At 40.8% G+C, this 25,596-nt stretch overlaps 1 protein-coding gene across 6 annotated transcripts in view; it reads left to right on the top strand.

Annotated features, from left to right (window-relative positions):
* NCOA7 (nuclear receptor coactivator 7) overlaps positions 1-25,596 on the top strand; it is an 85,267-nt gene that overhangs the window by 56,585 nt on the left and 3,086 nt on the right. For 3 of the 6 annotated variants that reach the window (XM_071437397.1, XM_071437386.1, XM_071437417.1), the window contains 12 exons: positions 4,517-4,596; positions 5,407-5,514; positions 6,295-6,393; positions 7,445-7,570; positions 9,778-9,962; positions 11,361-12,427; positions 13,835-14,003; positions 20,343-20,490; positions 23,732-23,860; positions 23,989-24,141; positions 24,664-24,759; positions 25,394-25,467. In XM_071437397.1, coding sequence (XP_071293498.1) covers positions 4,517-4,596; positions 5,407-5,514; positions 6,295-6,393; positions 7,445-7,570; positions 9,778-9,962; positions 11,361-12,427; positions 13,835-14,003; positions 20,343-20,490; positions 23,732-23,860; positions 23,989-24,141; positions 24,664-24,759; positions 25,394-25,467 — 2,434 coding nt within the window. Of the gene's footprint in view, positions 1-4,516; positions 4,597-5,406; positions 5,515-6,294; positions 6,394-7,444; positions 7,571-9,777; positions 9,963-11,360; positions 12,428-13,834; positions 14,004-20,342; positions 20,491-20,542; positions 22,031-23,731; positions 23,861-23,988; positions 24,142-24,663; positions 24,760-25,393; positions 25,468-25,596 lie in introns of those variants that run through there. The other 3 variants (XM_071437429.1, XM_071437407.1, XM_071437440.1) reach the window with 3 other exon arrangements.

Genomic DNA, 25,596 nt, shown 5'->3' with positions numbered 1-25,596 from the left:
GGCATAGAAGTGGTGTGGAGCTCTTGAAAGAGCAGAACAGCTCAGTGAATGGTGTTACTCTAGGAAATCTGTGATTTTGGGGCTAATCAGGGGAAAGATTTCCCTACTGACATGCAGCCTAAATCGTTGGTGAGACAGAAATTAATGAGTAAAATGGACTTTTGCACCAAGTGTGCCATTGCCTCTATCCTCTCAGGCTCCTGAGTTTGTTTACCAGGTGTGGAAAGCGGTCAGTCCTTTGTCCCCTGTTCGCTTGGGCATTCCTGCCAGCAGTGCCAGACCTGAGGCTGGCGGTGTCTCAGGGGCCTGGTGGGTTCAGCTGTCACTGCCAGAACTGCCACACCTCACACTCATTTGGGCTGGGCAGCAGCAGGCTGATGGCATCATCCTGCAGTGGGGATGGCCCATGCTCCATCTGGGCAGCCCAGGAGACTCCTGAAGCTCCTTGACCTGTTCTATCTACTTACAGAGCTATTTACACAGTTGCAGAGGTGTAATTCTCCTATCATGTGTCAAGATCTTCTGGGTGATAAACTGGTTGACCTCTTTATCATACTCCTTCCATAGCTGGTTTCCAAATTACTCTTAGGTAACTCTTTTTTGTAAGGTTTCCTGTAACCCTGCTAAATGAAATGTCAAGAGTCTGCTAGGAAACTGAGATACAAATATATCATTACGGGCAGAAAAATTCCCATTCTAGACCTGTCTGTTTTCAGTAAGCCTGTATTTTCTTGCCTGTTTTCACTTGGCATTCTTCTTCTCACTGCTTATTATTTTACTATTTTTACATAATTCTCAATTTCCAAGTTTCTCAAACCACAGAGAGGTTCAGTCCACCCACTCTGCCTTTTGCCTAAAAATGCAGTGTGATCCAATTTGCATTAACACCTAGTCACTTCTCATGGGTGTGCAATCCCATCTCCAGTGTACACGCAGTGCAGGAAAATTTGGGAGTCAGAACCATGAGTCATTTCACCACTAAGCAAGTGTTCAGGCTCAAAAAGTAGCCAAAGGCAGTTGTTTAAAGCCTGTGGAGCTCTTCATGTAGTTGTGACTGAAAGAAACTTGGTTCCTGAGGCTTCCATCATGCCTGTGTGTGCTCTGGGTGCCTCTGTGGCTATACAAGAGCTGCCTGCCTTCAGATCATGTCAGAAAATGTTTGGCTTCCTGGAGGAGAAACGGGAAAAGATCAGGGGAACTGGAGAGACAGGCTATTGTGTGTGTTTAAGTATATTAAGTGTGCTGCTTTGTCAGGCTTGCCAGTCACTCTGCTGTCAACAGCTCATCTTGAGCACGATTTTGTGACCTTGGCTTCACCACAGGAGTGGTAGGTGGGCTTAGCAGTTCTGTCAGGTTTAATGGGATTCATTGCAGTCTTTTCTTCTGAAGGTCTGAATTTTTAATTCATTATTTTAAATCTTTATATGCACAATTAAAAACATAGGCTAGTTAAGAATTCACACTCTTCAAATAATTAGGATGTTATTTTGAATTGCCCAGACCTGACTAGTAGTTAGTCATAATGTATGGACAGTGTTCTCGACCCTTTGCTACTGGGATAGAAAAAAAAAAAGGGAGCAGTAGGGGGTAGAAGAAAAAAATATTCAAACACAAATGTCAGATTTTTGTTTCAGGAGACAAATAAATTGACAGACTGTGACTGTGACTTCTTTTAGCCTGCAGCTAAACAGACTATAGGTGTGAAAGAAAATTGCCTAACTGGTCAACTTATTTAGGATTTATTAACATTTATTGACAAAGAAGCACAGTATTTTGTTTAATCTAAACTCAGCTTGCCTTTCAGACTTCTCTTTTTCTTGTCCTGCAGTTAGAGGTTTTCAAAAATGTGTGCATGCTTAGTTCTCTATTGTACCACACTTGTGTTCAGGATCCTACTAAACAAACAGGTTCACAGTCCTGTCAGCCAAGAACTAGAGCATATTATATGTCTCCTGTGAATACAGTATATATAGGTTATGTAAATGTTATACAGGTTATAGCCTTTTCCTGGATAGTATTTCTTAATCTCCAAACTTAGCAGGCAATGCAATTAGGAGGACCTGGAAAATACTGATATTTCATAGGGTGAGACAGAGGTGTCCTGCCTCCCAGGTAGGAAGCTGCAGGGGAGAAAGTTGTCTGTATTGCTGTTTTATGGTCTTTTTGTGCCATAGGGGCATAGTGGTTACTGTTGTGGTCAGCTCTCCATTTTTAAACACAAAGCTTTGGAACAAAAAATGTTCAGCTCATAGCGAATATTATAAGCTCTTCAGAGAAACTGCTTTTATTGCATATTGTTATTCCTGCCATCTACATGCAGACTTAAACTTTTTCCCATTCAGCATGTACAAAACCTCTTTCTCTCTCTACATCTCTCTGGCCTACTTTATTTTTATTCCATCTCCTCCAGGGTTTTACTGGTGTGTGTCTAGTTAGTGTGAGGTTGTTGCTCTTAACTGTTTCCTACCTTGAGTACTGTTTCAGAGATAAGTAATGGTAAAATATCTGAAAACTTGCCTGCTTTTTTCACCTAGAACAAGTCTAGCTGAAAGATCTACCTTTCTTGTCTTTCTCCAGGGAAAGGTCACAAAAAGTTCAGGTAGTTTGCCTACATGTGTGATACGTAGTTGTAATTATACATAAAAATATATGGACTAGTTGAAGTGGTTTCTCCTGGTAGCACAAAACAGTGTGAGCTCAGTAGTTGGCAGGGTTTCTTCAGGCAGGATTGTGCTATATTGGCAGTTTTATGCAGGTAATGGATAAAGGAAACATCCAGTATTTGTCAGATTTTTTGTTTGTCATATTGTCATTGTTTCTGATGGTTTAATACTCTGCCCTGCTGATGCTGCCATTACCTGTTTTTCCACACACTTTCACTTTGATCAGCAGAAGGTGGTGTGACAATGGTGAAAACACAAATGGCCAGAAAAACACAGTAAGAAAGCTAATTAAAAAAGTTTCAATGTGGGTGTCCAGTCTCAGAGGTGAAGAGTCTGAGATCATTGAGTGATGCTGTGTTTCAAAACGCTGTCAGGGAAAAGCCGGCATCATCCTGATCTTCCCGTTCCTCCCGCTGTCCTTCATGCCATGTACACTGTATGCATGTACTTAAACTGTGTTTGGTTTCTACACCAAAGAGGCTTCCTGCCTCTGTTGCCTTATTGTAGTGTCCCTAACCAATGCACTTCTCATGACTGCATCCCTGGCAGGTGGTGGGTGGGATATGCTAGCAGTAACACCTGGAAGAATGTCCAGGTGTGAGTCTCTCCTGACAGAGGGAGCAGCACACTGAGGCAGCCCCACTGCATTCATCTTGCTGTGGCCATGGGCCAGCAGAAGGCTCAGTCCAGCACACTGGGCCCCTCCTTGTTTCTTGTGTACATTATTACAGTGTGGCAGGCGAGTCCTCGCCCTTCGTTTTACTATCTGCCTCTTGCTCTCCGGAAATAGCAAAGGTTGCAGCAAAGCCTGAATGCAAGTCAGAACCCTGCGCTGCCATTTCCAGTCCTTTCCTCCCTGATCTTCCAGAGCTGGCGGCTTGGACCACAGGAGGAGTTCACCCTGGACAGCGTGTCCCTGCTCCTGCTCCTGGCTGCTGGTTTTGCTGGGCCCAGCCTTGCCTTGTCTTCTTGGCTCTCCCTGCTTCATCCAGGCTGCAGCATCCTGCTGGAGGCAGTGGGACCTCTCTGAAGGCTTGGGGGCAGTCAGGCAGGGAGAGGCATGAATTGCCTCCTGGCACCCCATCCCCACTCCTGGAGCTGGGGCTGCATGCTGCCCTCGCTCCCCCCAGGTATGTGGGGCTGGGCTCTGAGTTTGGAGGGGAGCCCGGTGGGGCTGGGGCTGGCTGGGCAGCTCCATCCTCCCTGAGCCTTGGCTTTACTCACCCACTGCTGTCATAAGAACTGGAAATCTCTACCCTGCTCTGGTAGAGAGCTCTGGTGCTGACAGCTCATGAGTGCCTTTTGGGTCCTTCAAGGGTTTGGGTTCTGCTGCTGCAGTGGGTTCTGTGTATTGCAGCTGATAGAAAAATTCTTCTGCACAAACTTTCTGCTTTCTTATGCTTGACTGTATACATGCATGCTTTGCAGTACTCTTGGCACACTTTTACCTTCAGAGATTAAAGTAGTGTTTAAACATATTGTACTTGTGAAGTGGTGACTAACCAGTATTTGTTGTACCAAGGCAGTAGATATGAGTATATTCACCTGATGGTACAAAGTACTTGTATCCAGAGCTGAACTGTGTAGAATCACCAAGAAACCATGGGAGCAGTTGTGTATTGCTATGGTATCATATATACATTACACCTGCAGAGTTCCTGAATGATTACTAAACCTGGTGTACTTGATGAAGTTTCCTTGCCTTACAATTTAATCTTATGGCCTAATAGGTATTTTAATGTGTCCTCTTGTTCTTCTTCACAGCTGCAGTTTGCACATAATGTAGATTTCTTTCAAAACATGCTGAAAGGTAAACATCTTGACAGTCACTTGAATTTTTTTTTTCTCTTTAGATGACAATCAAAACAAAAGCAATGAAAAGAAAGAGAAGAAGATGGTCTCTCAGAAGCCCCATGGTACCATAGAATATATAGTAAGTGCTGGTGTGTGGTATGTTCATGCCTGCCTTTTGAAAGTGGAGTTGTTGAGGTTGAGGGGGGCAGCGGCACAAAACTGTGAGCACTAATTCTTTCCCAGTTTGCACTTATCTCAGTAGGGATTGCTTCTATTGATACCATTCAAATACCACCATAATGGGGAGAGCTAGGGTCACATCCTGAATCTCTGCTCAACCCAGGATCTCTGCCTCTTGCAGCTGCCACTTCCATTTTTACTTCTGCATTGTGGCTCTCTAATAGAGCAGTGGTTTTGTTATTCTGAAAAATACTCCCATTCTGCAGTGTTGCTTAAGTCACCAAGCAGTTGACCTGTGCTGGATGAGATCTGTTCCTCTAAGCTGGAGCAGGGCAGCAGTGTGCTAGCTCTGCTCTGTGTGTGTGAGCCCTCAGGTCGCTCAGTGCATTCCACTCTACCACACAGAGCCTCTGTGGGAGGTTCCCAGCTGGGAACTGCACAAATGCTGACGGGCTCTGGCTGCTGGAGGTGTAATGAACTTTGCAGTGTATGACCTTCCCCCCCTTGCCAGACCAGTTGTAAATACAGATGTGCTGCTTTAAAGTTTTAAGAGAAAAGGAGAGGGACATCTGTAACACCTCTACATTTTTTCTACTGTATATTGTGAAAGAATATTTCTGTCCTTTTTTTTTTTTGATACTGGCTTATCACCTAAGCTATTAAATAGATGTCTATCAAGTCTATCCCTGCAAACAGTCTGCTAAATGGGTTTAGTTCATGTGTGGTGCTGTGTTCAATATGGTATCTTAGTCATCAACTCTTTCTTCAGGCTGGAAATCAGGACACCATAAACAGCATAGCATTAAAGTTCAACGTCACCCCAAACAAGCTGGTGGAGCTCAATAAGCTTTTCACACAGACAATTGTGCCAGGCCAGGTAAATCTTTTATTTATTTGGGTTTTTTTAATATCTGAAACATAACTATTTGCTATGTATTTAGAAGGTTTTTACTACTTACATGTATATTTTAGGTACTTGGATACAAGGATAATGGACACTAATTTAAAGCCCTCCCTTAAAGGGAAACTCAGTAGATTATTTCTTGGAATTGGTGTGATGGGAAAGCTTTGTAATTGCCATATCTGACTTGTTATTTATGTACTGTCACTAAAGCCTAAAGATGACTCTGAAGCTCAAGAAGATAATACAGCTGTTGTGAGGGAGTTGGATTATTGGGAAGTCTGGATAAATGCAATCTATAATGCATTAAAGAATTAGAGTGAGACAGAAATTGAAATGCCTTTGTGCCATTATGTTGGGTATGAGTCAGTCTCCTGTAAGATGTGAAATAAATGAAGTGAGACTTTTTAGGAGAGTCCTAAATCCTGAAATTTCTGGGACTGGAAATGCAAGTGTGGAGATTAACACTTGGTTCATAAAGAGCAGATCTCTACTTCTGCTTCACAGCCATGCAGAGGTTGAAGTGTCTTGATTTGCAGATAGGGAAACTGAGGCACAGAGAGATGGTGTGACTTGCCTAAGAGTACCCAGCAGACAAAAGCTGGAATAAGGAAATTAGTTTAATTTTTCTGAATGTTTTTAAGCTGTACATTGCAGATATGAGTGATCAGTATTGTGTTGTCTTTCTAATATAACATAGTTAGTAACCTTTTAAAGCTTTTGCCTCACTGTTTTGAAATACCTGTTTGTATTTAGATTCTCTTTGTGCCAGATACAAGTGCTGGGAGGCTGTCTTCTAGTCCTGGTGCTCCTGTTTCTCCTTCATCATCAGATGCTGAATATGATAAACTCCCTGTAAGTCAAACATGCTTCACTGGTCTTAAACTCTCAAAATATTTTCTGATTCTGAAGCTGAAAATCAAGGCTGTGTTTTTTGAGTTTACAGGCATTGTGTGTTGTGTCTTGCCTTATATTAGTTTGCTGTACTACAAAATTTACCATTGTCTTAAAAATACTCCATATTAAGGGAATTCTGCTTGTGGAAACCCATTACAGGCTCAGGTGGGCCCTAAGTCTATCAAAACTACTAAAAATGGTGTAGTACACAATTTTTAAAGAATAGAAAGCTAAATATAAAAATTATTTAGTGTTTCCTACTGGAGATTTTTATGCTGCTCTGTAGTCCAGAGCCTTGATCCTGCACTGGCATCCTTGAACAGGGAGGCTGTTGGTTTAATCTGAGCAGTCAGTTTCTTTCTAGTTAAATTGTGTTGGTACCCATATACAGACTTGTCTTTAGACAAGACTGCTGGATTTAATCTTTGTAAAAGGTCTTGGCACAGCTGATCTTTAATTTTCTTTAGAAGGGTGATTGGCCATGATGATTTTTAGATAGTACCTTTAGGCAGTTTAGCTGCCTTCAACATCTTTTACATCTGCTGAGATGAAAGTAATTAGTCATTTCAAATACATCATTAATCAAAAGTGGAGAGAAGTTTGGTGTGAATAATTGTGTTTAACCTTACCCCTATGCCATCTGCATGGGGAATCACACCAGTGCTCTGTGACCAGAGGTCTTCAGTGTAGATGAAGTGTCAGGGCAGGCCCTCTCCCTACTGAGATGTGTAATTGAATTTTGGTGAGTTGACCTGCCTTGATGTTTTTTAATTTCTTGCCTGTTATTTGTATGGAGTTTCTTGTAAGGTTACAAGGGTGGGTTTGTTGGTTTTTTTTTCAATACAGGACACTGTAGGAAGTGTACGTATATACCTACATACATGACCATTGCTTTTCTTCCTTATGCAAACAGAAAATAATTGTTTGAAACTGGCCTTTTAGTTTTCAAAAATCTAGAAGTATATGATTCTGGTCCTGTTGCTCTGCACTGAACTTCTTCTTTTCTAAGGATGCTGATTTGGCAAGAAAGGCTTTCAAACCAGTGGAGAGAGTCCTTTCCTCTACTTCAGAAGAGGATGAACCTGTGGTTGTCAAATTTTTAAAAATGAATTGTCGTTACTTCACAGATGGTAAGGTAGGTGGAACCTGATTTTTGGGCATTGTTTGAGATTCTCTTTGGATAAGTGAGAGATGAATACTGGGGGAGTCAAATGTGCTTAATGTTTTTAGAGAATGTAGAAGTTATGTTGGCTTTATCTGTTACTGTTGTGTTTGTTGGTACTGTGATAATGTGCTGTATAATTTTGTTCTTTTGCTTGTGTGTCACTAGATACACCGAGAGAACTGCACTTCAGAGTTAAGACATGTCAGGATTAGTTGTCCAGTTCCATCAAATTGAGCAACAGCTTTATAAAATGAGTACATGCCAGTCTATTTCATTTATGACATGAAGATAAATTTTAACTGTTTCCAGAGCAGCGTTTCCAAATATGTTTATGTTGCTTCTGCACTTGCTAATGAATGCTGTGCAAGCCTAATAAAAGGATGAATATTGCATTATACAATCTTTTCTTTCTGTTTCTTGTAACATAGGCCAGGACTGCAATCCTAAATTACGGCAAGTGTTTTAGAAGCACAGAGCTTGGGTAGTATTTTAGCCCTTTTCTCAAGGTTGCAAGACACTTCTTCCTGAACTGCCTACTTTGACATATCTGTCCCTGTTGACTCTGGTTTCAGTTAGCTGTCTGCGTATTTGGATTTTCAAGTTCTCTGGAATTTATAACACTGGAGATGCTAATCATTGTAGTTGCAACATTTTTTTCCCTTAGTCCTGACTTTTGTAAGATGGATGTGTTTATACCTAGGGTTTCTGGCTTCTTTTGCATTGAGTGGATGTAGACTGTATTTATCAACTCTGCAGTTTTACAGTCTGCATTTTGTAGAATGTAATAGAGGACTACCTGATGTCTGGCATGTAAATTAGGGCAGTACTGTCACTTGCTATGTGATGCTTGTTAGGTGCAGGGGATACAGATTGCCAATTACAGATTTCTGGCTGCAGGATGAAAAAAGTAATTTTCAGCCAGAGCAATCAAAAATAAGATGGCTTCTTTGCCAGTTTAGCTGAAATCCCTTGTTGCCTGGCTTCCTGCAGTGGCTGGGTGGGAAGTACATCCTACTGATGTATTCTATCGTGACTTCTGGGAGAAGCCTCTGCACTTGTTTTCATTCTGTCATCCAAACACAAACCAAGCTTGAGGAGCGAGTCATACAGGAGAAGTGAATGGGAATACAAATAGACTTTGCTTTATAAAGGAGCAGGCATTCATGTGCTCATTTGCCACTGCCAAGCCATCAGCTTGATATCTTAACTGCTTTAAAAAAAGCCCCACAAACCAAATTTGTCGTCTTTTACCTGTGTATTTATGAGCCTTCCTTGACTTGCCTTGCAGATGTCCTCATATAATTAATAGTACCTGCAGTGTGGGCCATTCCAGTTGATCTCTGTCTCTCATTTGTCAGATGTCATGATTTACAAACAGATTCTGAGTTAGTCTGGTGAATTTTGTACTTCATCTGGAGGAGAGGGTGCAGAAGCGAGACAGTGGCAATCTTCCTTTTAAACCTTGGAAGATGGTCAGTTGCCATGGATTGATGCTGAGTAATGGCTGATGCAGCAGCATTTTATCAAATCCTTTGCTAGAGCACATTTTGAAAAATTAAATGAGTCTTCTGCCGCTGTGCATAATATGCTTGGACCAGTCATAGGAGCTGTTTCTAGGTTGTTTCTAGCTTCTATGGGAAGAAACTTCATACCAGATCCCTGTATGGAGAAGCTTTTTGCATGTACCTCTGGGAAAGTAGATCAAGGGGACCTCTGATGTTAGCTTGGCATAGTAACCTGGATGTTTCCATGAGTAAAACTGCATGCAAGTGTGTTGGTTGCCTGTAAATTCATGGATCAAATGAAAGTAGCTGCATCCAGAATAAAATGCTATGTAGCTTTTAAAAAATAAATCCACTAATCTGTTTTATTTGAGATTGATTAACAATCACATTTTTAGCTTATAGCAGTCAGCACTGAAAGTTGAATACGTCAGATGTTCTTCCTCATCAGCCAGGAACTTGGATGTTACTAAGAATTTTTTTTTCCTCTCCTTACAATGTCTCATTCTTACTTGATGCATGTGGAAAGCAAAGTATTTTGCTAGCAAACACTGCATGACACAGTATAAAGAGGCAGGAAAGTGGTTTTGCTTTTGAGGATAGTAGCTTAAAATCCAATACCCAATGATAAGTGCATTACATGTGATGTGCTGACTCTTTCTTCTCCTGTTTTAGGGTGTCGTTGGAGGAGTCATGATAGTAACTCCAAACAATATCATGTTTGACCCACATAAGTCTGATCCTCTGGTGATTGAGAATGGCTGTGAAGAGTATGGGCTCATCTGCCCCATGGAGGAGGTTGTCTCTATAGCTCTCTACAATGACATCTCTCACATGAAGATTAAAGATGCATTGCCATCGTAAGGAGTGTTCTTCCCTGAACTTACATTTGCAGATTTTCAGTAAGGGTCAAGGAGAATGGCTGGGGAATGGGGGGGAATGGAGGGGAAGAGTTTCAGTGCAACAGAGTAAAGTGCCGGCTAAGGAATGATTCACTTGTGTTGTTCTTCAGAACAACAACTCTCTCTTTAGAACACTAAAGCAGCATTAAACACAAATGGGTGACAAATGTGAGAACCCAAGTGCAAAGACTCCTTTGCAGTAATTAATAAAAGCATCTGTAATATGCCATAGTTGGGCTCTGGCTCTGACCTGTCTCTAGGGCCCTTTCAGTGGATGTGAAGAGGTTTAGATTTTGACCATTATTGTGTTACCAGGACTGTTCTCAGAGGAGTATTTGAAACTTTTGAAGGTAACACCACCATAGCTACCATCTTCAGGACGTACAGAAACACCAGACTGTGGAATACTTTTATCTCAGAACCAGAAATGCAGTGATCGTTATAATCTATAATACATTATAGACTTTCTGGGGTGGGCTGCTTTCATTTATGCACAAGCAAGGCACTTCTTATCTATTTTTTCTAAGCAGGATTTTGTTCTTACAGGCAATACCTGTTTGAACAGTGAAATTCATTGAATTTCTCATCTCAAGAAAAACTTTCCAGATACTTGGTACACTCATTTCTGGAATGTTTAATAACTTCTTAGTAATTTTTAAGTGATGAGGATCTTGTTTTCTAATTCTCCTCAGAGTTTTAGCAGTAACAAAGAGCTCAAGTTTTATGCTGATACATTTATTCAGAATTTTTCATTATGAAATATTTTATGATTCTCATGCTTTAAAAAGAAATGTTTGGGGAAGCCTGCATTCAAACAGTATGTTTGAATAATGGAGACAAATAGAAGAAAGCTAATAAGTGTGTTGCCTGTTAGTGTTCTGCAGTAAACGTGTTCAGACAGGATACAGCTTATCTCCGATTTTTTTCTTCTCAAAAATACATTTGTACTGACTAGGGAAGCATGGATGGTTGTAGATGTTGACTCATTGTCAGGTGTGGAAAATTACAATATTAACAGGATTTGAATTAAATTACAACAGCTAAATACATGTCCTGTGTTTTTTGTTATGGACCTTCTGATGATTTGCACATTCTTATTACATGTGTTGCATTTCTTCACCCATGTGGCATATTCTGCCAAGTGCTTTACTCATTTTATTTTCGTATTACACTTTCAGCATTTTTCTCCATTGTCTTTAAAGTCGCTTATTTCCAGTATGTTTATTTTGGAGAAAGTTATTTTTCAATGAGTTTCATGGTTTAAGTTAATTTGATGTTTAGTTTTTATTTTCTTTTTTTTTTCCATTTCCATTTTGCTTTTAACATCATATGTACGTCCATCATTTCCCCTGACAGTGACATACCAAAGGATCTTTGTCCTCTGTACAGGCCAGGAGAATGGGAAGACCTGTCCTCTGAGAAAGATATCAATCCTTTCAGCAAATTCAAATCCCTTAGCAAGGAAAAGAGGCAGCAGAATGGAGATGCATCTGTTCCTCTGGGTGCCAAACAGATAAAGCCTTCAGATAAGGAAAAGTCTGCTGATTTTGAAGTTCTTCAGTCATCGGAGAGTACGGGCTCAATCAAATCAAAGTCTCTGGAGTTTCCCAACAACATCACTGCCACTGACCATTTGGAAAAGTTTGATGCAGATGCGTGTACCAAGGACCCTTCCAGGGGAAAAAATGCTTCAGATACCAAAACCAAAGAAAAATCCCTTCTAGGAGAAGGAGAAGATGAGTTCACTGACCTGGAAAAGACATCATCTTGTATGGATAGAGGGTTGGACAGGAAAATCTCAGTAATGGAAGGCTTGCTGGCTGATCCCAGGGACTTGGGGAGAACTAAGCAGCAGGTAACCAAACCTACTACAGAAGTCCAGGAGCACTTGACAGTTGATTCCTTGGAAAAAAAGGACAGTGTTGAACCTAAAGCTGACTTAGACTTAGAGCTGTGTGAAAAGCAAGATGTTATTCCAGAAGTAAACAAATGTGTCAGTACCCCGACAGGTAAGGTGGAGACTGAATTGGACACTAAGAAAGAGCTAGAGAAAGATAAACTTATTGAATTTTACCTCAATAAAGATGGAAATGGGTCTCAGTCATCTGAAGACTTACACAAGGCTGAAATCCAGAAAGGTGAAAACAATAAAGCAATTGGCATAGACCTTACACTTAGCTGTTCAAAGTCCCAAGCTAATGAAGTCCATACAGTTAAAAGTATGGAGCTTGATTCCTGCTGTGTTGAAAGCAAAGCACCTTCATTAGAAATCAGCTCAGCAGCAGCAGAGGAAAAGGATCTGAAAGAGTCTGTGGACTCTTCATTAGTACCAGCTGTAGACAAGACCTGTCAAGAAACACAGTTAGACAATCAATCAGAAATCAGACTGTGGCTGCTGCAGAAAATTCAAGTGCCAATTGAAGGTAGGTCTCTGGTTATCCTTGTTTCCTCTGAGACTTGGACAGCATTATGACGGTAACCTTTGAATTGACAGCCTTCTCTAAATTTCTTCTTTCTGTAATACCTGGTCTCTTTTTTTACTCCTTGTGTATTACCTGCTATCTTCAAATTCTCAAAGCTTGTTGTTTCATAAGTAGCTTGGTGTGCTCTCTCCACATTCAGTGATTACTGCTTATACAATCTGTCCTTCTGTTTGCTGGCTTTAATTAGGATAGTGAAATGTCATCCAGTTTCAGTATTGGCAGGGACACTTCATGGCCTAGGAATTGTCACTCTGTATTGGTAACCACTGTTGGCTCATTGAAGTGTGTCAGTTTTGTTTCTGATAGTATCCAAGGTAGTAGAGCATTGCTGTGAAGGGGGGCACTGAAGTATTCTTGACAATATTAGCATGTGTCTGGTGTCTCTCATGCTATGGAAACCGTTAAAAAAGTGATAAATAGGAATACATGTATAGTCCTACTGAGTGATCAGTTTTCTCCTGATTGATCACTGCATTATCAGAAATAATTCAGGCTATTCCAGGAGAGCAGATACCAGAATGCAATCTCTGTTCAGAGCATGTGCACACATATTAACCATTTCTATGGCAGCCCAATGCCTCTAAGCAGTAGTCTGTCCTGGAGCATTGATGCTCCTCTCTGGGTGATTTAATGAACCAGGGGACATACCCTTGAGTCAGATGAGATGGTGGGGGATGATTAAAGTGCAAGTCTCTATTTTAAGAATAGTTGTTCTTAAAATTATTTTTTCTTTTTTTTTTCACAAGGGTTTCTCCTGGTGGTATTTGGCTGTATGTGTACTGCTAAAACAAAGAAGGCAACTTCAGTGTGACTGAAGCAGTACTTAATTAAGCAAGTTTTTTTTGTCACACTAGCAATTTAAGGAGCCTGAACTGCTTCTAGGCTTGGCCTTGTCTTGTGCAGATAAAAGGTGCTTGTGTGGCTGTATGACCAACAGAGTTGGGAAACTGATTGGGTTTTTTGCGTGCGTGCGTGCGTGTGTGCATGCAGGATTGCCCTTCAGCCTGGATAGGTTTTCTGGACCCTAACATGTCCCCTTTATTTCCCTGCCTTGTGTTGCAGGCAGCACTCAGCCTGGTCATCTTACCCATTTCTTTACAGGGCTGTTCTGTACACAGCTGTACAGCTGAGGGGGATACAGGCTGTGACAAAATGGGAATAAATGGCCTTAGTTTAGGATGAATGTGGTTTTACTAAGCCAGCTGTGCTGTTGAAGTCAGGTGTAATTCTGTGTATGGTGCCTCTGAGTGTTCCTTTGCACAAGATTATTAATCTTTGTCAGTGTTTTATCAGCTGCAGCATTTGTACTTTCATGTAAGCAGACTGTTTCTTTTGTGTCTTGTTCAGATATGCTTCCTTCAAAAGAGGAGAAGAGCAAGACTCCTCCAATGTTTCTGTGCATTAAAGTAGGCAAGCCCATGAGAAAGTCCTTTGTGTCTCAGAGCACAACCATGTCTCAGCAGTACAGTAAAAAGATAAAGCAACCTGAGTACTGGTTTGCTGTTCCTCGGGAAAGGTAAGCTGCACTCCTGTTAGCACAGAAATGTCTGTCTGTTACTTTTTTTTAAATGTGAATTGCTTTCTAGAGCTGAATCTTACATTACCTACATGGTCCAAGTTGTGAAGTGCAGCAGGGATGCTGAAGGGTGCCCTCATTTCATTGCATGCCAGTGACATAAAGCAATGTTTCTTGCTAATATGGTCTAATATGGATGGCTCTCAGTGGGAATGAAAAAGGCCTCAGGTGCCACTGGAAGATGGAAAGATGGATATATGTGCAGCTAACATATGATAAAAGAACTGGGAGATGATCAGGGTTTCAGCTGTAGTCTAGGAAATGGGGGAAAGGGATCAGTGGCTGGAGGGGCGTGGAATCTACTGAGGTGCAAGTGCTAAAAAAAATAAGTATTTCACATGAGCAAAGGGAATCATGTGGGAAAAGGGAGACACTCCTAACTAAATAGGTGTGAGGATTTCTGTCCTTTGTCCCATTAAAAATAGTCCCTTTGCAGTAAAATTGAGGAACACAAATGTTTTCCTATAGATATGTATTAATGCATAAATAGTACTCTCGAAAAAACAAACCAACAAACTAGAGAAGTGGAGGTCTATGATCTTCAACATAAATCACCCAAGAATTTTCACAGGCTGTGAAGAATCAAATGTGATTCTTTTGTTGACAGAAGGCAACTAGAGCAATTCTCTGGTCTGTTGAACCAAAATCAGTGATTCTGGTAAATTAGATGCCAGGAAGGAGGAATCTGAACTTGTGATCCGTCTCAGAGATGTCTCTTTCAGATGCAGTCAATTTTTTCAAAATAATTTTTGTTAATCATTTTAATTCCAAATGTGTATCTTGTGTGTTGATTTAAGTGTTTATATTTTTTGTGGTTTGAAAAGGAGTGTTTTGATTGTCTGTAGTAGTGTGGAAGTTGCTGTCTTGGAACTCTTCCTGGAGGAGAGGGAGAGTTTAATCCAGCTGGAATGTGGTCCTTGGGAGAGTAGCTGGATGGCTTTTGGTTTGCTTGCTATCTGTGGATCCCAGTCCTTGGCTTCTCAGGGATTGCAAAAGGGTGGGTTCAGAAAATTCTGGGTTGAAGTTTGAGTAAATACTTCAGGGAGCTGGAGTGATGAGTTGGAGTGATGCTGTAATACAACACAAGGTCAGTTAGTACTTTGGGGATAGTGCAGCTAACAGTGAATAAAGCTGCTGAGCTGCCTGAGATCATCTCTAATCACTGCTGTGTGTAACAGGTAAATTTGTCAAGCTTCTAACCATAGACTTGGGAAATAGCTTTCCTGCTTGTCCTTTTATGAGCAGAAACTTTCTGAATGGTGAGCAGACCTAATCCATTTATAAACTGAAGTGTTGACAACTGGTTTGTACTTCAGTTTTTATAGTGAGAAAAAAGTAACTTCAGCAGTGAGCTGCTGCAGCAGCACCTGGCCATGCTGGCTGACATACCAGATCTTTGATGTCAGGGCTGCTGTTTGGATCTTGACCAAAAGTAGTGGTAAATGATGGGTTGTAAGTTTGAGTCTTTTTAATGCTATTCATGCCTGTTTTAACACCCCAGAATTGCATGACAGATCAAGTAGAACTTGGAGCAGAAATTAATTGTGAGACTCATACCTTTGTGTTAATGCCAGGCATGTCTTTGCCTCTTGAACAAGATGGTGTTTTCTCCAAGCTCTTGGATACTTTCCCAAAGCAAAACACAACACTTCCTACCTTCTGGGAATATTCTTGAATCAGTATTGTGTAGAATATAAACCTAAGTGTTGCATCTTGAGAGTGCCATGAACAGTAGGTTGTTTGGGATAGCTTTGCCACTTATTTTGGACAAAATAGGAGATAGTGAACTAAATCTAAAACTACTTGAAATGCAATTTATATTCATGTGTGAAAATATCAAGAATAACACTCTCATCTTGTTGGCCACAAGGCAGCCATAAATAAAACACTTTCTCCAGTCTAGTCACAGTAGCTTGTGCAGCATCTTAATGTTTTGTAGTAATTAAAAAAAAAAACAAACCAACAAAGCAAAATAAAAAAAAAACTGTCCAAATTTGGAGTGAGATTGTGAAAAAATTGGTCTGCATATCTATATTTAGTTAAGTTAAATCTTCCTCTGATTTGCTTTTAGTTACATTTTTTCCATGGTCATAGTGTTTGCTGTTAAAGCAGCTTCTGTCGTCAGTTGTGAAAATGGCTCCAACTTCAGCCTGGTCCCACAGCCCACAGCTCCCAGCAGAGCTCTCTTCCATGTGCCAGCTCTAGCTTCTTTCTGGGCCCAGTACTTTTATATTTATTTTTTTATTGGAAGCCTCTAGAAACTTTATTAATACAGAAAGAAGGCTTTTAGGCTGATATTCTTTATAAAGGCACTAAGTCTTCTGTCTCATTTGCTGTAGGTATTCTCTCTCCATGGGCGGTTTCCCAGGCACCGAGTGTGTCCCGGCACACGTCGGCCCATGACCAGCACGCTGTGGCTGAGTTAATCAGTGACTGCAGCACTGCTTTGTGCTGCCTGCTTGGTCACAGCAGGGCTCACCTCAGCGTGCAGAGGGGATGCTGGGCATCTTGAGTTGCCTTATATACAGAATTACTCAGCCTAGGGCAGCTTCTTGCAAGGTTCAGCTGAGCAGAGGGGCACCCATGCTTTTGGTCACAAAAGAGATTGACTTTTTTGCTGGGAAGTTTTGCAATGGGTATAGCTTACAGTATTAGAGGGTAAGTCTGTGTGTGCTCTTACTATGTGGATTTATGTTTAAATGGTATGTGGTTTCCTACCCTAGTGAATTTTGAGTAGCAGTAGCTCAGTAATTAGGTCACACATTTCCTGAAGACCTTTTACAAGAAAATGCCTTGCACAGAGACACAGATAGTAATGCAGAATTTCTTAGCTTGTTAGTAATAGCATTGACTAGTTCCTCATTGAAGAAGTAAATCTGTTTAATTTTCCAGTGTAAATGCTGCAAACATGTTTGTTTTATGAATGTTTTATAATTTGCACTGAAGTTGATATAAAAGACAATGCACTGAGATCGTGCTGCTGAAAGGGCATCCACTTTTTTGGTAGATGTAGAATCCTTTTAAATTAGCCTTTTATAAGGAGAATACTGCTAGACTCCTGATAATAAGATATCAAACTATACAGAGGAAATTTTTGAAAACCTCTTTGTATCTATAGCTTAATGTCTTATAATGAGGACTCATAGAAGTCTCTCTAAGCTCATAAAAGCATATGAGGGCTTACAATACCTCAGTGCTCAAGATTTGGGAAGAATCATCATTAGTCAAGCACATTTATAACAAAGTCATAGGATACTTCTGGATTAATGTCTTTGTCTGGGTCAGGAGCAGTGGCTGGACTTAGAGCCTTTTGAATATTTTCTTTCTGGAGTTACTAACTTCAGGTTTCTATAGTAGTCTCTTTCTAAGTACTTTGTTTTATTGATGTCTCTCTTTTAGTGCATGATACATGCATAAGCATGTGATCACCAAAACAGCTATTGAGTTGTAGCATAAATTTTCTCACAGCTGTCTAGTTGACTCTAAGAAAGTTCCTCAAGAAGTGGCTTTCCAATTTAAAAATTGTATCAAGTGTTTTACATTTGGTAGCTGGGAAATACCACTGTAGCATAATGTTAGGATTTTATTAGCAGAGCATCCCTTTTCAGAATGACATCACCTCTGTAATCACCTATTTCTATTTTATGCTGCTGCTTTTTAAATCTGGACTGTCTGGATTTATCAACTGTCCATTGCAGAGGAAAACTTAGTTATGTACTACTTAAATAAACTGAGCATATACAAGTCCATGGGGCCTGACAGGAAACGTTCTGAATATATTGAAGTTGGTTGATGTTATTACAAAGCTACTTTCTATCATCTTTTGAAAGGTTGTGTTGAGGGGGAGTGTTCCTTAATAATTGGAAAGACAAATGTTGCAACCATTGTCAGAAAAATGAAGGAAGTATCTGTGGGAGCACGGGGCAGTCAGCTTCATCTCAGTCTCTGGGAAGCAAGTCCTTACAGACACCATTTCCAAGCACACAGAGGAAAAGAAGTGATCAGGATCAGCTGTCATATATTTACCAAGGGCAAATTGCTTTTCTACTGAACAAGTAACTTTTCTGTTTGAGATTGCTAGCTCCTTGAGCAAGGAGAGAGCAAGGGATTGATACCATCACGTTACTAAGGCTTTCAACACAATCTTCCATAGTATTCTTGTAGCCAAAGTGGAAAGATATGACCTGGACAGGGAGGTTACTGGTGGTTGTAAAATTGACTGGACCATTGGGCTCAAAGGTAGTTGGTCTGAGTGGCAATGAGGTACAAGTGGTATTCTTGGGGACTGATACTGCTTAATGCCTTCAGTGGTGACATGGACATTGAGACAGAACACACCTCTGTGATTTTAGGGAATGACACAAAATTTGGAGAGTGCTCGTAATTGGAGGGCAGGGCTGCTATTCAGAGAGGCCTCAACACAAAAGGCTGACAGAAATGTCAGGAAGTTCAGAAAAGGCAAATGGAAAAGTAGTGCACCTGGGATGGAGCAGTTCCTGCAGCAGTAGGTGGGGAAAGGCAGCCTGGGGAGTAACTCTGCTGAAAAGGAGTTGGGGAAGTTGAGAGCAAACTCAGCATGTCAGTGGTGTGTCCTTGCAGTAACAAAGGCTTCACTTCTTGCTGACTCAAGTAAGAAAGTACAGCCAAACAACTTATGTAGTCATTAATCCCCTCTTCCTTTTAGGCACTTGGTTAAAAAATGGAGGGGAGGGGACAAGAAACAGAAAATGTAGGATGGCACCGTACTCTTCTGAGATCATGTGCTGCATGCTTCAGAGAAAATGGTGATGAGATAAAAGAGAAAAAACCCCAGAAGACATGGAGAACTTGTAGAATCATTGTTGGAGATTTTCCAACTCAAATAGACAATAATTTGCAACCTCCTCTAAATTGGAAGTTAGCTCTGCTATAAGCAGGAGCTGGCCTAGATGATTTCCAGAGATGGCTTAAAACATAAATACATTCTGTGATTCTGAGATATGAGCGTGCTGCTCTCCTTCATCCACCTGCATAAATGTGCTTTCAAACTGATTTTACCCAGACAGCAGGAAACACTTTTATTGTCCTTTCTTAGGGATTTGTAGGAATTAAGTAGCTGCCTTGCCAGAGTAGGGCTACTGCATATAAAATACACAGTGCTCAAGTCAGTTGTCTCTTTCAATTAAAGCTCAAATTAATTAGCAAAGAGCTAATCAGACTGCTTTTTCTGAAACCTCTGTGAGCAATGCTATTTTTTTCCTTTTTCATTATTTCCGTGATGAAGCAAAATAAATTCTTTATTCTTTTTGTAGACTTATTTGAAAAAATCTAGAATTATACCAGTGACCCTAACAAATTTTAACAGTGCTGAAAGGGTATTTTAAGATTATTTGTGCATACATATAAATCCAAGTTACTTGAAATATGGTGGGGGGTGGGGGGGAAATGTCTATTTTTCTAAAAGATTTTTTCTGTTGATCTAAGAGTTGCTGGATGTAACTTCCTAGTAAAAAGCTGAAGGAAGATCTGATGTCATATGCACTTACTATCTTTCTATCTGCCATCTTTGCTGTGGGTCTGATTTTTTTATTGGCAATTCAGCTTCTTGTATAGTGGATCCACTGTTGTATTCCTGTTTGAAATTGCACGTGGTCATTTTAACTTAATACATAAATTCCTTCTTCAGAAATTGTTTTGTGGTTTGTTATGGAAGTTGTCAAGGAATATCTTTTTAAAGACAGTGGCTGAGAGCTGACTACATTTATGGAAGAGCATGTGCTGCTGGTACTATATCATTAGCAAAGCTGTCAGTAACAGCTTATGTTCATAATGCTAGGAGAATGAAGAATAGATTTTGTGGCTAGCCTCTATAACTTTTAAAGGGCAGCTAAAACTGTAGTGTAGACTTCACTGGTGATCTCATTGCTGGAAGTCAAACTAAATGGGTAAAGTGAATGTTTTACAGAATTAACTTTAGTGACTATGACCTAATATCAATCAATTTGACTTCTTAATATGAATTGTGTGGGACTGGACAAGCCATATTGCTTTACCATGATTCTTTGGCTTTGCATATTGCAAAGGGAGGAGGAAAATACAAGTAGAGAAACCTTGAAGTGGTGCAGGCTGCCAGGTGGAGGGAGCTTTTGCCTTGTGTGGTATGGGAGGGTGGAGGTACATATGGATATCCTGTTTGTGTAGTTGTCCCTGCTTTGGCATTGGGCAAAACCTCTGTGCTACATACAGTGTTGGGTTCATGGACTACTAAACAATGGTTGTCTCCTCCTCTTCTCTTCACAGGGTGGATCACTTGTACACATTTTTTGTTCAGTGGTCACCAGAAATATATGGGAAAGATGCCAAAGAGCAAGGTTTTGTTGTGGTGGAAAAGGAGGAGCTTGACATGATTGACAACTTCTTTAGTGAGCCCACTACTAAAAGCTGGGAGGTGAGTGCTTTCTGCCTTTGCATGAAGCGTGTGCGTGTCAAGTGTGCATCCTCTGCTAATAATCTCAGCAGTTGTTCTTCTGAGAATTTTATGGTGTTTCCTTAAGGCTTGTATCTGTCTCACTAATGTATTCATATTCCTTCTGTCTTCATTTCCTCTCTCCCTAGAAACCGCAGGTAAACAACTGGGAGCTCTCTGGTGTGCAACCAGCAGAAGTTGTGTAAATATTTTGACCATGTGATATTAGTCTTTTGCAAAGCTATACAGGCATATGTGGTCAGCATTGCTAAGTTCCTAATGTATTTCCTAATGTATTTATATGCTACAAACAAATTCTTCGAAATGTATATATGCATGTAAACATCAACCTAGGCTCCTGTGTCCTGGTTGAAATGGATTGGTGTGTGGTGATCGGCCAGACCCTTGCTTCTAGGGTGCACACAGCAGTTCTGTTTGAATATTGGGTGTAAGTGGGATAAGTTTATCATTGGACTTTGGCTTTTTCATGTGTGGTCTTCTGCAATCTGTTTTAACCACTTGGCATGCCTATGCTTGTTATCTCCTTCTTCTGTGTACAAAGCCTAGTTTCTAAGGGAAATAAGCTTACACACAGTTTTAAAAGCTGTATGTCTCAATGCTGAAACACTTTCTGTGCTAAGAATATGGGATAAATGAAACAGACACATACATTCCAAAGTGGGAAATATCTTGATGGTGATTAAATAAGTTATCTGATGATTCATCCTAAACATAAACTTGTTTTCTTTAAATTCTACTACCCTCTTTTTTGTTTGTTTGAGCATTTTGATTTTCACAGTATGTTCTGTTGAAAAACGGAGCGTGGAAGTGGGACCTGTCATTTGAAATGTAGCAACCTCTATTCCCAAGGAACTAATATTTTTACAGTTTTGTAGCTGCTCAAAGTTAGTGCTTTTTGAGCTGAAATATAAAAAACCTGTCTTCCTTGTTTTGCTTAGAGCTGAGTGCAGTCATACATTGCTCTAGATTTTACTGTTCAGTTATTTGCATGCCATTTTCATAAAACCACAGTGAAGGAGAGTCAGTGATCTAAAGACAGATATAGGAGAGATCTGGCTGCACGGGGAGCTTGTCTCTCATTGTTCTTTTTAGATATTTATTGAAAGGAAGAAAAGCTGGAAACTGCTTTTAAAGGTGTGTCTCTTTTATTTGTAATTTATTCCAGCTTCACCAATTTAAAGTAGGTTTGCCAGGAAATCTGTATTGAATGAAGTCCAAATTTGGGCATGATGACTGTGAAATGATGAGAGTGAAAGTTTCACTCTCCCTTGCGGGGAAACAGAAACTCTAATTGTAGAGGAGCATATAAGCAGTTTTATCACAGCATGCCATGGCCAGTATCTGTCTGTCACTCTTGGGGCTGAGAACTCTTGCCACTAGAGCAAGGATAGAATACTGTGTACTGAAAATAAACTGCTAGATGATGAAACAGAGACAAATGCCTTTGAATATTCGAATTGTTTACTGTGCCAGACCGGACCAGGAGGAACCTTTTGTAGAGGTATGTTGCATTATTTCCCATTTGAACAGTGTGGATGTGATGATGGAACTTCTGTCCTGGTAATAAACGTGCTCTGTACTCAGGTGAGGGGCATTTCTACCTCAGGTGGCTTCCTTTCTCAGCCCCATAAAATCTTTGAAATACTTTGTAGATCCAGTTTCTGTAGTGGTCAATTCTTTTCATGCATTTCTGCTTTTGTGTGGTCTGTAAATACCTGATCTTGCAGATGCCTCTTTCTGCAGTTGTTGACTGAACTTCATTCACATATCCAGTTCAGAGACTGAATAAATGTGTATGCTTGTCTGTCTCTGGACCCAGTTTGCAATTTACAATTGTGTTAATAGATTTTCTCTGGTTGCCTAAGTGACTTGAGTTGTATTTTGCTACAGATACCTCTTGGTTGATTTGCTGTTGTCTGGTACTTTTTCCCCACTCCTGGAGGGGGGGGAGACTATTCCTACAAGAAAGTCCTCAAAAGGGGAGTTGTATACTTTTGATTTAATGTCTAAAAGGTGTTAATTAAAAAATATACAGTCATGTTCTGGGAGATGAGGAGTGAAGGCTTACCAGTCTGAAGGTGAAAAAATAACAATGATACAAGTAGAAAGATTGGTTTTTCTGAGCAGTTTGTTGTGGGCAGTTTTTTGGGGTTTTTTAAATTACCCTAATTTTGCAGTGCAAATCTTTCCTGAAATTGACAATATGAAAAATTTTCCAGCACAGGATTATCTGCAGTCTCAGAAGGAGAGGCTGGAGGGTCAGGATGAAGCTGTACAGCTTTTGCTGTCATGGTCAGGAATACCTGTAACTGCTCGGTGTGCAGGGACACATAGCATAGTGTTTGTTCTGCAGGCTGGATTTTCCCTTGTGATCCTGCCTTCCTCTATTTTCCTGACCCTGCACTGCAGTGCCAGTGCCCACATGCCCTGCTCAGCTCCAGGCATCTGTGGGAGAGCATGGACTGGACATGAGTGCATGCAGCAGATATGTAGCTCTCATCCCACTGAGGATGCCTAGTGTGACTGAGAGTATTAGGGCTGTGAGAGCTCCTCACCAGCCCTGGTCCTCATGCAAAACTTGTGTGCTTTGTTGTGTGGTTAATCCACACCTGGAGTCAGTCTATTGCATTTGCTTTCTCACCTGAGGGGCAGGTGTGTGTAGGACCTCCAGGCATCTCTTCCCAGTAGTCTTGACTGTTGACAGCTTCTGCAAGTTCCAGCAGTGATCGTGAAGGCGTGGAGGAATTATGTAAAACTTGATCTGTGTGTAACATGAAAGCCATTTGGAAGCCTTATTGGTAGCGAGGTGCATAGCAGAGCACAGTGGGCTCTGCAGCTGCATCCTGAAATTCCTGCTCCTAGATAAGACCACTGTGGTGATACACTCACGGAAGGAATAGACGGTTTAAGGTTTCCTGTTTGTTCTGTAGCTAGGCCTCGTTGCTTCCCCTTCTCTTTCTCATCAGCTCCATTTCCGAGCTTTTGCTGTTGCTTGTTATGTGCCATGGTGGCACTGAGCCCCAGCTAAAGATTTTCCCCATTTGCCTTAAGGCTACCTGTGTTTGATAAAATTATGCCATATGGTGTTTTTTCTCCAAACAGTGTGACAGCTGAGGAGTAAGTTTTAAATGAATTGGCTTCAACAGAGGATTGATGGTGTAAGACCTGTGCTTTAGGTTGGACACTTGTTCTCTTGCCACAGATCATTACTGTAGAAGAAGCTAAACGACGAAAGAGCGTTTGCAGTTACTATGAAGAAGAAGAAGATGACGATACTTTGCCTATCCTAAAGCATCACAGCGCTCTTCTGGAGAACATGCACATAGAGCAGGTATGGCTGAAAGCCCTCAGGTTTCCTTCTGAGATGTGGTGCTACCTCTGTCGAGTGCGAGAAAGAGACTGGGGCACTGCCTGTGCTGCTTGTGTAACCATTTCCCTCATTCCCTGCTCCCTGCGCAGCTGGCCCGGCGCCTGCCCGCGCGGGTGCAGGGCTACCCGTGGCGCCTGGCATACAGCACACTGGAGCACGGCACCAGCCTCAAGACTCTGTACCGCAAATCGGCTGCTCTCGACAGTCCCGTGCTCCTCGTCATCAAGGATATGGACAACCAGGTCAGGAGCACTTGTTCCAGGGGGTGGGGCAGAAAGGGCAGCGTTTTGTAAAGTGATCATTATGAAATGCTAGTCATGCTGCGAAGTCACGTCATACCAAAATGAGACATTGGTGTATTCTTTTATATTTTCTACTGCCTAAACTAGAGCTACCAGAGGAAAGTACTTCAGCACTAATAAAAGTTTTAGAATTGCAGTGCGTGCAGTAGTGCCTCTGGAAATACCTTTCTTAGGTATCTCAGTTAAGGAGCTGTCACAAGCAATCCCTCTCTGGAGGTCTCATTCTTCAGTAGCTGCTAGAAGCTTCAATGCTGCTGCCGCCATGGTTGTCATCTGGCTTTTAACTTGCAGGATACAGAAGATGTGGAGGAATACTTGCACATCTGATACACTTCAGTAGTTGGTTCTTCTAACATGAAAATCAGCTTAGTTGTTCTTAGAAAGTATTTTGACATCTTTGGGGGTTTTTCTCTTGAATTCTGCACTTTCCACTAAAGTAGTGTAATCATTTTTTTCTGACAGATATTTGGAGCATATGCTACTCATCCCTTCAGGTTTAGTGACCATTACTATGGCACTGGTGAAACATTCCTCTACACTTTCAGTCCACATTTCAAGGTAAGTGAGTGTCCACTTTCTGAAATAAGATTTTTGGGTTTCACTTCTGAAACATATTTTTGATTTTGATTTTGAGTGTAGAAGAGGTGCCAGATGTTGATGAATGCAGTTAATCATTCATTGCTTCAATGCAATACTTCAAGCAAAAGTGTCTGTAATTATCTGAAGAGGGGACAGTCTGTAAGTGTGAGGAGAGAGTTTTAAATGAGTTGAAGGGGGAAGCAGGAAGGACTTAAAGAGTGTCAAAGACTCACCTTAGAAGGCAATGATATCAAGAACATGATATAATGTCATGCATTCTTAGGATCACAGTGACCACAAAACAGAGATAATAGTGCAACTGAAATACCCCTTCATGCTCATAGCTTATGCACTTTTCCATATTGAACACATTTCCTTTTTAACAGGGTACCACTCGATTTAGAGAGGGAAGCAGCATTTAAAATAAGGATTAGGATGCTTTGTTCATAGTTTTAAATATGTATTGATCTTTTAATTTCTACCTTACCTTTTCCTCTTTCAAGAAAAAGATAAAAGATGACCACACCTCTTAGCTGCTAAGAGTAGGTACTCAGTAGTTTGAGATTGTAAGAATCCTCAGTCCAAATATGTTCATGTTTTTTCCTCTCCTCAGGTATTTAAATGGAGTGGAGAAAACACTTACTTCATCAATGGAGACACTACCTCTCTGGAGCTTGGAGGTGGAGGGTGAGTGTTTGGTTTTCAAATCATACAGCCAACTTTTTTTTTTTTTTTAATTTTTAATAGAAATAGGGACAATGGTAGGTGCAAGAAAAACTTCACAGTAACGTGGTTGAACTTAATTTTAGTAAGCTG

This window comes from Agelaius tricolor, unplaced genomic scaffold (genome assembly GCF_023055355.1).
Source record: "Agelaius tricolor isolate 1412-34295 unplaced genomic scaffold, bAgeTri1.0.p SCAF_1, whole genome shotgun sequence".
Lineage (NCBI taxonomy): Eukaryota > Metazoa > Chordata > Aves > Passeriformes > Icteridae > Agelaius > Agelaius tricolor.
Note: the sequence above shows the minus strand (reverse complement) of the source record. Positions and strands in the feature narration are given on the sequence as shown.